Source organism: Nanorana parkeri, unplaced genomic scaffold, assembly GCF_000935625.1.
Source record: "Nanorana parkeri isolate BGI_ZX_2015 unplaced genomic scaffold, ASM93562v1 scaffold38, whole genome shotgun sequence".
Taxonomy (NCBI): Eukaryota; Metazoa; Chordata; class Amphibia; order Anura; family Dicroglossidae; genus Nanorana; species Nanorana parkeri.
Window position 1 is genome coordinate 1,352,535 of NW_017306306.1, and position 14,709 is coordinate 1,367,243.

The following is a 14,709-nucleotide window of genomic DNA, read 5'->3' on the forward strand; positions in this document are numbered from 1 at the left end:
ATATATACATACATATACACACACACACACACACACAAAAATGCCCAGATACTAAAAACAGACACTGGCACTTTAAATTTTCAAATGGACTCAGCTGCCTGAGGTCCAGCGTTTGCTGAGGACCCCGTAGCGCCTTCTGACACTGCTTCCGCCACCCGCACATCTCCCCCTCCTTAGACCCTCCACCCAAGACAGAGCATAGCGGCAGCACAGAGTATGTAGCAAATTCATATACTATTCTGCATTGCTGTATAATGTATTGCTGGGATTTGTAGTCCCCTATAGCGGATGGTATTACTATAATAAGAGGACTACAAATCCCAGCAATACATTATACAGCAATGCAGAATATCAGCTATAGAGGACTACAAATCCCATAAATACACTATGCAGGAGGGATTTGTAATCCCTCTACAGCTTGAAGTCAGTGGCAGAACTACCTAGGTCCAACAAGTCACTGTACTAAAATCATTAAATCATCACTGGCCTAAAATCAGTATTGTTTTTAAAAAACTGTCACATGACACACACAAAAAAAAAGTATTGGTAATTGGCATCAGTGAGTACTTAACCCTTTCGCTGCCAAGCCCTCCGGAACATTTTTCAAATCAGCTGGCCAAGCCATTTTTGAATTTTCTAGTATCAGTACTCATACACGGTCTAGAAAAAATGGTATCGGTGCATCCCTGAACGAGTCAGAGCAGTAACTCTTCCCTAAATACGGCACATGTATGCCAGTGTAAATCCTGTATAATAATAATAATGTGTGTCCTAGCTGGTTGACTTGTATTTTGGGTGACCACTACATTGTAAGGTCTCTTACCTCATGTCATTGACATGCTTCAGCACTTCCCTCTGTCCCTTAAGGAGAGTGTCTAATTCCTGCTGGGAGGTCTGAGAAAAGAAAAATTTTAAACATTAAAAGCCATTATTCAATTACAGAGTCTCTATCAATATGTAAAGGTAAATATTAGCAGAAGTAGAAAAGCAAATTCATTCAATGCACATGAACAAAACTGGTCACAATTGAATCAGTTAAAGTGATGCTGACTGACGGCCGGCCGGCCTAAAAGCGCCTATGATAACAATTGTGCTCTAGTGCAGCAGCACTATACTGCCTGCAAAGACTTGTGTCAGAACTCAATCCCTGTGTAGCCCCTTTGATCCTTGGCACTGAGGAGCACAGAGTTTTTGCTTCTCCCCAAGATAAGATTTAAGAAAAACGCCAGGAATTATTTTTCATAACCCCGGCAGCGGGATACCGCCGCCCTCTAAGTGTTAACTGCTCATTTGTACCTAGGTTAAAAAAACAAAAACAAATTTATACTCGCTTGAAGCGAAGAGCCGGCATCTTCTAAAGCTGGCCATACATCTTACCATTATCATTCGATTTATTTCGTCATCAGGTACAGACTAATGTAGATTTCGATTATCGTTAGTTAGCAATACTAAATGGCGAATCTCGTCGATCGACAGAATGGATTTTCGTTTGCGCATGTGTAGTGTTCATAATAGAAGTCACCAGCACTCGATGGTGTGCATGAAGTAAAGCACTTTTTATCACAAGCGTCAAACAGCCAAAGTTTCGGGGCCACGCAGGTTCCCTTCTTCTGGGCTACAGTGACCTATGTCGCTTTACTTCTTGCACACATCATTGAGTGCTGGTGACTTCGATTATGGACTATCTGACACGGCACCATCCGTGTTGTCACTTCAAGCACCAAACTCTCATCCAAGGTCTGTACGTTATATGGAGTGCAGATGATTTCGTATTATCGATTGTGCAGTGTTCATGTTACGATTTTTTCATACGAAAATGCCACTAATCCATCGATTTTCATACGATTCGAAAAAAGTTCTCCAGACTGACCAATCGAGGAAATTCGGCCAGTTGTAGAGAAATTATGATCGTTCACTTCCCTCCAACTGGTTGATTATCGTACGAAAACCCGATCGTGGTCGTTTTTCGAACGATAATCACAAGATGTATGGGCACCTTTAGGCCGGTCCTTCCGATGTCTATCCCCCTCCTCTGCAGCCATCTAAGGCCCTGTAAGCGAACATGTTTGATGATTTCTGTGCACAGCGTATAGACGCTGAGCAAGATTCCAATACTGCAGGGAGGGGGAGACAGCCGGCCGGCTCGGAGCTTCGGATGAGTATAACTTTGTTATTTAGCACCTATTTTAGCACCAGACACAAACGAGAACGTAACCTTTGCGGTGCGGGGCTAGCCTCACTGCAAGGGTTAATACGTTTTCCTGGAGAACTTCTTTAATTGTTCTTTAAACATCACCCTTAGTAGCAGAAGTCCCACTCCCTATCATGCAACCCTCAAATGTCAAAGCTTCTACTGCCCATTAAGGTTCTAGTATTTGACAGAGAAATGACAGGGGCAAGGCATAATATAGGAAGGGATGGAGCTGTATCTCAAGGTCCTAAGACTAAGAATCAAGGGGCTACACAGGGACCAATTTGGAAGACTCACAGGTATTTGCAGGCACCACATGGTGCTGCTACTCAGAACTGATGTTACCGCAGGCACATTTTGGGCCAATTCAAGGGTCAATTTAATAAGCAAATTGTCAGAAGACACAATGGCCATATCTGAATATAAATATTCCAGAACTTCAGTATCCAAAAGATGTACCTGTTGGGCCTCGTTTCCTCCTCCAGTCTTAGCAATGGTTTCACTGACTGCATTCACATATCTCCGTTGTTCGTCCAGGATCATATCAAGCTGTCGGTTCAGCTGCTTAATCTCAAGGTGAATACGGTTCTGGCCTTCAAAGATCTGCCTAAGTTCCCGTTCATTGACTGACTCGTACATATCATCCACTATAGAAAGAGTAAAAGCAAAGTCAAACATGATCGCAGTATGACCTGGGCACGGTATAATTTTAGGGGGTTTGCTTTAGTGTAAAAGAATGGAAACTGGTGGAGTCACACGCCTGCTTCAAATTTACAATCTGCACTAAGAAACAAAGCTGGAACTTGAACATTCTACAATTCCTAGGAAAAAAATTGTATTACTACAGCGCATCTATAATGATATATGATCTTCCTCTGATGCTGTGTCATGTGACCAATGCCAAGGCACTTGTCACTTGATATCTGATAAAGGAGATAAATCTTGGTATCTACAGCACCGGGTATTGGGGTATAATGGCGACAATAGCTGTTGCATGGCTCTAGCCTATAATACAGAACAGAATACGACTGCATGTGATTGTATAGTGAAGAAGTGCAGTAAGTGCTTCTCAGGATTAGCTGTATGCTGGTGAAGCTGATGTGTGTGGGAGAAATACATGCCTGGATGTTCTTTAAGCTCTGGGTGGTCTTTCTGAAATTCGTCTTTCCTCTTATCAAGTTCTTGCTGGAAGTTGTCAAACTCCTCTTGGTACTTGTCCTTTTCTTCCTTTGTGATTTCCGTGTCTGCTGGAGGCTGAAAAATAACATCCCATTTCAGGTTCCCATATAAAATGCACATGCCACAGAAACAGCGACTGGCTTCACTGGAAGTCCCCACATTTCACTGTGTACATTGTTATTTAAGTAGAGCCCCAGGATTTATTTTATGGAGTAAGGCTGGGTTCACACCTGGGCGTACGGAATATGGGCGTTTGCCACCCGTTTTTACAGCGATTTGCAGTAAAAGAAATGCGCGACAAACGCACGATTACGAGCGCTATCCGGCTGTATCCTAATGGATACGCGCGGAAAATACGCTCCAAAGAAGCTCCTGTACTTCTTTGGGTGTAGGGCAATTTTCCCACGTTCCCAGGTGGGAACCATGCCTAAGGGTGATATAGGTAATCACACTTCCTGCCATGCTGTCCTTTCTAATAAACAGCTCTCTGAAAACTGTAAAGGGAACACAGTGGTACTGCCAAGCTGCTTCTGGTCCATGTTATTTTAGTGGCATTGGTGGTTCTACAAACATCTATTGTGACTGTTCATTCCATTTAATAACAAGGCACCAAAAGCAGAAGGTGCAAGGACAGGAAACAGTGAGACACATGTACTGTTGTGTTTGAGAGCTGTATATTACAATGGACAGCATGGAAGTGTGCAATTAAACACAATACACACAGAGTGATAAGGTGGTCAGCTTTCACAATTTTGCCATAGAGAGTGGTCAGTCTTATGTTTCTGCTGTAAACAGGGGCAGAGGGGGCATTTTTCAATAAATAGGATACATAAAAATTATTAAAGTATTTGTAAACCAAAACATGAATCTCTTCAAAAAGTCATTTCCAAGTTTTTAAAATCTGCAGCTTTCATTAATTGCCAAAATAAAACCTGGCGATCCTGTCATGAGCTGGTTACCACCTCCAACAACGCTCCGTTCACATGCTCTCCCAGTAGATATACCAACACACAGTACACACTGCTGTCACCATCCGAAACCCTCCCTGATAACTGTGACATGCATCTATCTGGTTTTCTGGTAAAAACATGTCATAGCAATATTTCTGTTAGTCAAAAAAAAAACAACTCACTTCATCTTTGCCGGGTTCAGTTAGCTGGAAAGTCAGAAAAGACAGCACATCATGATCATCTAATAGAAAAGAAAAAAAAATGTTTTACAAAAAAGTTACATATGACGAATATCTATATCAAAACAACACTTCCAATCTAAAGTCATAAGCCCTAAATGAATGTGTTCACATGAAAATGCATTTGTGTGTCCAAGAGGACAGAGCAAGTATAATGACATATGACCGACCTGCCAGGCCTCCTGTGGCTGCAGATATCCCAAAGAAGCCTTGCTGGGGCAGGATCATATTGTCCACTTTGGCACAGAACTCATAGTCGTCCTTGTCCGGTGTAAAGCCGTTGTTAATCATTACCTAGATTAGCGGCATGGAAAGAAAGTGTTCATGAAATAGATAAAGATGTTCTATTAATACCAGAAGCCACGAGCAGAAATACTCACTGATAAAGTCTTCTTATAGTAGACGATCTTCGCACGGACTGGATACGGCTTGTTTCGGAAATCTCTCTGACAAGAGGACAGTGCTTGTGAAGCTCCATCACTGCAAAGACATGCAAGCACATATTGATACTACCATTTCCAAGCACATATTGATATGGCAAAGGAGGAAACTTGACCAAGTGTTTTAAGAGAGAAGTAAAGCAAAATCTATTTTTGGCTTTACTTCTTTATTGGGTCACATAGACCTGCCATGTGACAGCTGCAGTGTCCCCCATCGGCTCAAAGTATTAGGAAAAGTATATCACTTTCTTCCAATACTTTTGCTTTAGGGTGGTCCGACACTAATGGATTTTTATTCTTTTAGGCTGCGGGCAGAACATCAAACCAATTTCCCGATCCTCGATAAACTGTATTGTATTCTGACAGCTGGCACCAGCCACCGTCAGAATACATGAACAGTAACTGTAGCCACTGTGCGGCGGGAAGTTTATAGCCGGCATCTTTGGCACAAGTAGATAAAGTGGTCAGCTCTTGTCATGCCTGCAGGGCCACCCACTGCAAGAATTTCGTCTGGTTCCTATTAAGAGGCATCCATTGATTTGCAATGCTGTGACATCCAATAATTATGCTGAAGCGAGAATGTTTTTGTTGTCTATCTCTATTGGGGAGATTTCACTTATCTTCTCCAAGTTCTGGCTGGTGTAAACTTAGGACGATTTTACTAAAAACTTTACCTGTTTCTCAACCTCTCAGCCTCTGCAACAACATACACAGGATTCCATGCCTTAGAGCAGGGGGAAGGCAAACTCCGGCCCTTCAGCTGTGGTGAAACTACAAATCTCATCATGCATCTGCTTCTGGGAGTAATGGCTGTGGCTGTCACAAAGCAAAGCCTAATGGGATTTGTAGTTGTACCACGGCTGGAGGGTTGTAATTTGCCTACCCCTGCATTAGATTTTGCATTGTGGTGAGAACAAGGCACTGTCACAGTGAGTAAGGACTTATTTTTCTCTGACTATGCACAATTCAGTGCAGACGGAATATTGACAACTAGGGATGCATCAATACCGATTTTTAGGTATCGAGTACAAGTACAGATTTCTATATTTCGGTACTTGCCGATACAGAATGCCGATACAGAATACTGATACTTCCGCTAGCATCGAGCCAGCCTCCCCGGCAATCAGGAAGCCGGGAGGCGAGTCATTACCCACCACGTGGCTTCCTGATTGGCCAGGAAGCCGGCTCCATGTTCTCTTGCGGCACTGCCGGTCAGAGGAAATCTCCCTCTGACCGGAACGTTCTGGTGTTGGGAAAGGTATCGGAGCATGAAGAGGGTGACATTGCAGACCTTGCAGTACTATAGTCTCTGTGCTAAGCAACTGTTTCTTTACATATCTTTGGACTGTTTTCTATTTTCAGGCCAAGTACATTTTCTGCGAGCACAGAACAAATGCATGCAGAAAGACAGTGGGGGGAATTTATCCAAACTGGAGCAGACAAAATCTGGAGCAGCTGTGCATGGAAACCAATCAGCTTCAATCTTCAGGGTGCTCAGTTAAGATTTGAAAATGAAAGAGAGAAGCTGATTGGCTGCCATGCACAGCTGCTCCAGATTGATAAACTCCCTTCAGTGTCCTTTGACTTCCTGTGCAATGAACTGGAATCTGAAACATTGTCATCAGCCTTTCCAGTTCTCTTTTGTGAACTAAAGAACACCTCCCCCTATGTTAAGATAAGGGGAGGGGGAAATGTCTGTAAAGTCAAAAGGAGAGCGGCCTTGGACAGGAAGTGTGGTACTGGTAGGGTTAAAAGGCTGAAAACAGAAAAACGAATGCAGCCAAAACATCAAGGAATGGTAAGCTGCAATATGTTACATTTGTGTTCTTGGGTTTACATTTGTCTTAATGGAGCAGAGTGTTATCAAAACATAGAGGGGAATTTATGAAAACTGGATCAGCTGTGCACAGCAACCAATCAGCTTCTCTCTTTCATTTTCAAATCTTAACTGAACAGCCTGAAGAGAGAAGCCGATTGGCTGCCATGCACAGCTGCTCCAGATTTTGATGAATTCCCCCCCATAATTTTGAGAGAAAAAAAAGTAAATGTCACTTTCCACTAATAAACTAAATAAGTCTAGGCATACCAAAAGCACTGTGGGTGATGTAATCACACAAACACAAGAAAAGGCTTTGGTGGGTAAAAAACATTCAGAGTCGATCTGCCCTTTAAAGTTACTACACAAGCATTACTTTTCAAGGTGAAAGACGAGAGAAAAACATACAAACTTACTTTTGATGATCATAAATGAGCTTTCCATTATTGCCCACAACCAAAATCATCGGATTGTTTTTCTACAACAAAAAATAAACACAATAAATGTTTGATATTTCCATGTTGTCATGGACAAACTAGGCCATGCAGTCATTATTATAATGATATAATACAGGATTTATATAGCGCCAAAAGTTTGTGCATCGCCTTACAACACCGAGGGCGACAGTACAGGGACAATACAATTTCATTACAATAGGGTTAGGAGGGCCCTGCTCGTGAAAGCTTACAATCTATTAGGTGGGGCATGTGATACAAAAGGTAATCATCAACACACAAGAGGGTCATTAACCCCTTCGTGACGGGAGACGTACACTGTACGTCCAGCCACAAAGGGACCAAATGACTTGTCACGTACACTGTACGTGACGAGTTATTTGCTGCTTTAGAGGGCTGTTAATCGCTGAGAATCAGCTTTTAACATTCATTAATGGCTGCCCTTACTACAGAGGCATTCATTAATGAAAGGGTTAACCTTTTTCAGACACCCGATACCTTAATATCGGGTGTCTGAGAGTCAAAGCAAAGCGGACACAGATGCCGGCTTTTGCCGGCATTCTGACAGCTCGTATAGATCGAGAGATATCTCTCTCAAGCTATACTGGCTTTTTTTTTTTTCTTTCATGAATAGATACAAAATGTGTCTATTCCTACAATGTATCTATTCCTGGAAGAAGAATGTTTGTTTGCTGATCGTTGTTGCAACAATCAGAAAACATTTAGTAACAGCTGAATCCTGAACTGCTGCAGGATCAGTGTCACTAACTTATTATCGGCTGTTCTGAAGTTTGAAGCAGCCTGATAATAACCAAAAATTTATTAATTTATCATGCAGTAACAGTGAGATTAATTCACAAAATCTGCTTGATATAATTAAATAAATAAAATAACATTTTTAAGTTAAAAAAAAAAGTGAAAAGTGTAAAAAAAAAAAAAAATTGTGAAAAGTGTAAAAAAAATAAAAAAATGTGTAAAAAATAAAATAAAATAAGGGACAAATAAATGAATGTATTTATTGCATTTTTTTAGCTGTGCTGGTTTTGTAAAAAAAATACTACAAATCAAAACTGGGAAAAAAGTGTTTTTTTTAAACGGTTTTTTCCTCTTTTTTTATATTTTATTTGTCCTAAGTGAGGCGTTAGACGCACATATGTGATATAAATATGTAGCCCTATCTGTCCTCTAAAAAACAATATATAATATGTGTGGGTGCACTTTGTAAGAAAGTATATTACTGACGTGGAAGAATCACACAGCAAAAATGTCAAAAGTGTGGCAGTCATTTACGAACAGAAACTAAAAACAAGCTCAGTCATGAAGGGGTTAAAGCGTATTATTGCATGTAATATTTTCATCACAATGGGGTCTATTCACTAAGCTGCCAGAGGGCAGCCGAGTGAACAACCAACCCCAAGTGAAGTGAGCCGAACACTGTTCGGCTATTCACTTCAGGCTGGTACGGCTGATTTCAGCCGTCTATCGGCTGAAATCAGCCGTACATCGGCTTGCTTCACATGGCTTCGGGTCGGCCAAACATGCTCAGCATATTCGGCCGACCTGAAGTGCAGAAGTTCGACTCAGCCGATCCAAAATCTGGATCGGCTGAGCCAAACCTCCGGCAGGCTACTCACTGCTGTTCGGCCTATTCTCATAGATGCCGAACAGCAGTGAGTGAATAGCCAAATGCAGCTGAGCGGCATTCAGCTCGGCTGTTCAGCTCAGTCCCTCAGAGGGACCGAGCTGAACAGAAAAATAGTAAAAAATAAATAAATAGAAAACGGTTGTGCGCAGTTAGCAGTGACAGCTAGCTCCGCCCAACTGTTTTATATTGTCCGGCGGTTCTGCTGCCGTAAAAAAAAAATAGGATTTTGGTACTCACCGTAAAATCCTTTTCTCTCCGTTCATTGAAGGACACAGGGAACAGATCGGAGATCATGTACTGTAGGGTAATATCGCCACCTGCAGGAGAAGGACGCTAGGCACAAAAAAACTAAAGACCAATTACAGCCTAGGGGCGGCCCCTGCCGGTGGCCAAACCCCCCACCTACCTTCGGCTCGACTGAGTCGCTCGGCTACGTTCGGGAGCTGTACGGGCTATAGTGAATAGCCCGTACAGCACCCCTTCGGTTCTACCGAACCAAAGGGGTCCTGGGGCCGAAGCTGGCCGAAGCTACGGCTAGATCCCTCGGCTGCTTCGTGAATAGACCCCAATGTGTTATTTGCCTCATGTTATACATTTAAAATCTTGTTCTCAATTATTTAAAGGGTTTTACTGCAAAATTTGCTTATTTACTAGATGTTTTTATACTGAAGAACTATGGCCTGGCAGTTAAAATTTGCTCTTCAGCACTTAAGTCCAACAAATGCCTCTTGATCTGCATAGTTACATAGTTAGGTTGAAAAGAGACACGTGTCCATCGAGTTCAACCTATAGAGATCTGCCAATGATGTCCACCTAAAACAGCTTTCTGTGATAGGGAGGCAACAATGCTGCACTGCTCCTGAATTCAGAGCAAAGTTGTCACTCTCATGTAGGCTGTGCCTGCTACCACTACAGGGGGGGGAGAGAAGATGTTGCAGGGGGCGTGGCTATCAGCATTGTCATGGCTGATCCACAAGCCTGTAGCACCTGACCACACCCAGTCCAGCCCACTGCTTTCTGGATTGACAGCTCTGCCTCTGCTGCTGAAACCCTCCCATTGTGAGCTGCAATGTCTAGGAGTGAGTGAGTGTGTGAGACACAAACGAGAATGTGCTCGACTCAGGGGAAGTAAAGGAAGTTATTTCTTTACTTTACAAGTCTCGTGCATCACATAGTAAATTAATTTTGGACTTATTTTGACCTTTAGATGCACTTTAAAACACTGCCACCTTCTGGTGGGCATGAAGTGTGAGGTTCCATGGTGTCTATTGAGGAGGAGTGCAGAAAAAGGTGTTTTAGGGGGTAATAAAATAATTTATGGAATGAGATACAAATTCAGAAAAAATATTTGTGTGCAAACAAAATATACTTATGAGAAGAACAGCTCGTGATAAAACAAACACAACTAAGTTAAAATAAGCAGCAAAATGAGCTTGAAGGCCCGTTAAGAGTTTCCATCTGCTGAAGCAAATGGCTCCAGGTTGAACTTGGATGTGTTAAGTAGGGACATACTAAATGCTACCAGTGCCAAACTGTTCATATCGTATGCAGACTCTTTATTAGAGCTGGATTCTAGGATAAGCAGAAACAAACCCTTGTCATGGGACCCCCCAACACCACCACAAGGGTTAATTGCCTGTTAAGTCTAAAGTAGAGGAACAAGTTGTAATACCTACTTTACTCTTTGCTTCATCGCTCCTATGCTCTAAGTTGTGGATGGGTCCTAGCCCTCCTCGTGTACAATGCAGGGCTATTGGTCCGCATTGTACTTGAAGAACTCTGCACAAACTATTGTAATCCCGGACTGCAAGAGTTAAGTGCTCATTTATGTCTAGGTGCAACAAGAAAATACTCGCCTGAATGTCGCAGCTGGCCAGCTGTTACCGTGCTCCCTTCAGCCTGCCTGTCTCCCCTGCTGCAGCGATAGCGTGTCCCTCGGCATCCTCGCGTCCTATACACTGTGTATAGGATGTGATGACTCACAGACCTTAGACTGTATGTATGTATGTATGTATGTATGTATGTATGTATGTATGTATATTACACATACAATGGACAAGGACACACACACAGACACCACACACAAACCTCACTTCTGCATCTAAGGGATAACAATGTTAGAGTGTAATTAGGAGGCTTATAGCTGTAAAATAAAACAAGTTCTGGAGTTCGAATGGTCAATAACATGACTGAGCTACTAAAAGTCACCTGTATGGTTTGAGAGCTTAGTGGTGTGTTCTCTTTAGGTTTCTATTAGGATTATCTCTGGGACTGTATTAGGCCGTGTATGAAAAAGGAGTTCCCAGACCAGTTCTACCTCTTTGTGATCACAGTGGCTAGGTAAAGCAATTTTAATTACAGGTTGTATAACTTTAATTCTGCTTCACCCTGAACCCGTGATGGCTTACTGGCCTTCTATTCAGCACGGAATGATTAAATATGTTTTATATACACGGCAGCAGTGTAAGCAGCTCTCAGAGAGGAGGAAGAGGGATTACTAGAACACGTCCTAGACCAGTGACGGCTAATGTGTTCCCAAACTGCAACACAAAATCAAATGTATTGATGTCAAAGTGCCAATACTAAAAATAAGTTTGGTATTGTGTTTAAAAAAAAACATTCAGCATCACCGACTTAGGCAAAATAGGGAAACATACATAGTCAAACATGTATACACTCAATAAAAACACACATCACACAAGTAAATTAAACAAACACACAGCACGCACAAAAGTCAATTCGTTTCGGGATTCGGACGAAATTCGTTAGCGGTAGTCTGGGCGAAATTTCGTTGCAGCAAAGTGACAAGGAAAAATAACTTTTTTTTAGTGTGCAGAAGAGGAAAAAAAAAAGTGTGAGGTTCCCAACCAATTCATACCAGACCCTTTAGGTCTGTTAGGAATTTTAAGGGGGAACCCCAGCCCCCCAAAAATGGGAAAAACATAGGGTCCCCCCTAACATTTCTACCAGACCCTTGATCCAAGCACAGGCCCGGCAGGGAACGGGACACACAAACACAATCGAGCGCCCCTCCCCTTGCGCCTTACCAGGCCACGGCGTGCCCTTGGCATAGGGAGGGTGTCCCCATGCCAAGGGGGACAAGGGCAGGGGGGGCTTATTTGCATCGGGGTACCCTTTAATTAAGGGGCACCCAGATGCCTTGCCTTGTGAATGAGTAAGAGGAACTAAAGGGTTAAAATTCAAAGTAAATAAACCACACTTTTAGAAAAAATCCTTTGAGTAAATTTTTTACTATTCCTTCAATAAAAAAATAAAAAAAAGAAGGTAATAGCTCCATCGATGTAACCCAGCGTCAATCATGATGCACGACGCCCGCCGAAATAAAAAAAATGTCCCGCTGCACGATGATCGTCCGAACCTGATGAAGACTCGCCGCAAAATGACTTTCATGCCCGAAGCTAAATAGGTGGGCGGAGCGAGCCGTACTGTCACGTTTCGCTCCACCCATTTGACATTCTCAGCTGTCAAATACTGCATAGCATTCGGGAGCTCCCGAATGCCATTCGGGTCTGTGAACCGAGGTGTCATATGAAAAGTATTAGGACATCTCAGCTCACAGACCCGAATGGCAATCGGGAGAGCACCGGGTCAGGGTTGTGGGGAAGGGGCCCTTGTCCCCCATCGGCATGGGGACACCCTTATCCCGATCATCCCACCCCTTTTTTGCCCTGCCGGGCCAGTGCTCGGATCAAGGGTCTGGTAGGAATGTTAGGGGGTACCCCCACGTTTCCCCCCCATTTTTGGGGCTTGGGTTCCCCCTTAAAACTCCTACCAGACCTAAATCCTTCGAAATTCATTTGCATCCGTTATTTCTGTAATTCGGAATTTGGATACATCCGAATCTCTGAAATTTCCATTTGTAATGAAATGAATCGCACATGTCTAAAGTGTGCAGGCCCCTCCTGCTGGTGATCCATCCAGTGATAACTAAAAGATCTATATAGAGAAATCAGGACCTCCTTCCTCCTGCTGGTGATCCCTCTAGTGATAACTAAAGGGCTATATAGAGGTATCAGGACCTCCTTCATCATGCTGGTGATCCCTCTACTGATAACTAAAGGTCTATATAGGGGAATCAGGACCTCCTTCCTCCTGCTGGTGATCCCTCTAGGGATAACTAAAGATCTATATAGGGGAATCAGGACCTCCTTCCTCATGCTGGTGATCCAGCAAGGCCACACTGTTCACATTTGCAATAATCTGAAATGAGCATCCCCAAGCTTTCTGTAGCTCTGTGCAATACCCCCAATATTGTACTCCACAACAGGATTCTTTTTGCCTAAGTAGATTAAATATGCATTTAGAAACATTTTAAACTGCAATGAAAACAAACACCATGTCTTCTATATGCCCACAGTTACTGCATCGAACTGAAGACAGCTACATTCTACATGCAGATATTCGTCATTCACCGAGCTGCAAATCAGATAGCTGTACAATCCCCACATACATCACTTGGATGATTCACCTTCATTGCTAATAGAAATAACAAAGATACGAACAAGGAATGAAAAAAAATGATTAACTATAGCAGATAACCTAATTTACACACTGAATTCAAATGGAAAATGTATATTTAAGTAACTTAAGTGTTTACAAACAGCATAATCGTCCCTTATTGCTGAGGGAAAAATGTTGTACACAAAAGCAGAGTGTCTGTAAAATAGCTTCATTTCTCACATAGCTTCTGAAAGATTGAATTCCAACATAAGTACAGTCTGTATGCTTTAATGTAGAAAATGTGTGAAGGTCGGTATGCAGTGCCACTCAAAGCTACTGATGTCTATTCACTGTCTGTATAACAGAGTCACTTCCGCCATCACGCTGAGTGAAATTTAAGTGAAAGCAAAGAACTAGATCAACTAATTGTACGCCATATTAAGCTGCTGATAACTCCTTTCTTGCAGACATAAGAGATGTAAATTGGTCTAAAGCAACCTTTCAGCCATTATGTAAACAAGCTTTGTCCCTTGTGTAGCCTGGAACGCGGTATGAATATACCAAAGTGCAACAAGCAGAGCAAACAAACCTTTCCATCGTTGTCAAAGGAATCAAAGAAAATCCCCACGCCATTCCAGGAGTCAGCAGACCCGTATACTTCGCCTTCCAGACCCTGCGTTGCTGTGTACCATATAGCCTGCACACACACAAAATATATAAGACAACAGATTATCAAAAGAAAGTCCACACTTTGCTTACAGAAAAGATCCACACACATTTCATCAGCTGGGGGCCCAAATCATTGCAAATTATGTAGGACTGCCAAGGTTAACTGCTTGTAGAGAAGGACAAGCAGTTAACCTTGGCAGTGCGGGGGTAGCCCCCCCCCCTTTTTTTTTAATATACCCGGAGATGGGGTTTTAGCATTTTTCCTCTAGTGTCACCTTTCCACTATAATAGTTTTAGATGGGGAATGGCAACTGAATGTACACACCACAGGCAGTGACTGGGAGCAATATCCAGGAGGCTATTGGCCATTTTAAATTAATAAACAGCAGGCTGGCAATTACACCTGCCCACTGCCTGCTGTCAGTCAAAAGAGGAGGGAACTAAAGGAGAAAGGACCTCCTCTGCTGATTTAGAGAAGGCAGTGGGCAGGTGCAGCAGCGAGTCTGCTATTGGCTATTGCAATTTGAAATATTTCTCCCAGCCGTTGGATGGGAGACTTGACACCGGCTTTCTACTCCTGGCAGAAGTGGGGGCACGGGGGAACAGCGGAGGAATATGGGGGGCAGTAGTTGTCTCTCCTTCTTGCTGGGTGCCAGCTGCAGCG

General features: G+C 42.8%; 1 protein-coding gene across 2 annotated transcripts in view; it reads right to left on the reverse strand.

The window, feature by feature from the left end:
• LMAN1 (lectin, mannose binding 1) overlaps positions 1-14,709 on the reverse strand; it is a 35,189-nt gene that overhangs the window by 9,229 nt on the left and 11,251 nt on the right. The window contains exons 3-10 of one of the 2 annotated variants that reach the window (XM_018570410.1): positions 13,966-14,073; positions 7,232-7,293; positions 4,940-5,039; positions 4,730-4,853; positions 4,503-4,561; positions 3,313-3,445; positions 2,652-2,838; positions 824-901 (exon numbers count right to left, since the gene is read on the reverse strand). In XM_018570410.1, the coding sequence (XP_018425912.1) occupies positions 824-901; positions 2,652-2,838; positions 3,313-3,445; positions 4,503-4,561; positions 4,730-4,853; positions 4,940-5,039; positions 7,232-7,293; positions 13,966-14,073 (851 nt within the window). Of the gene's footprint in view, positions 1-823; positions 902-2,650; positions 2,839-3,312; positions 3,446-4,502; positions 4,562-4,729; positions 4,854-4,939; positions 5,040-7,231; positions 7,294-13,965; positions 14,074-14,709 lie in introns of both variants that reach the window. The other variant, XM_018570403.1, reaches the window with a different exon arrangement.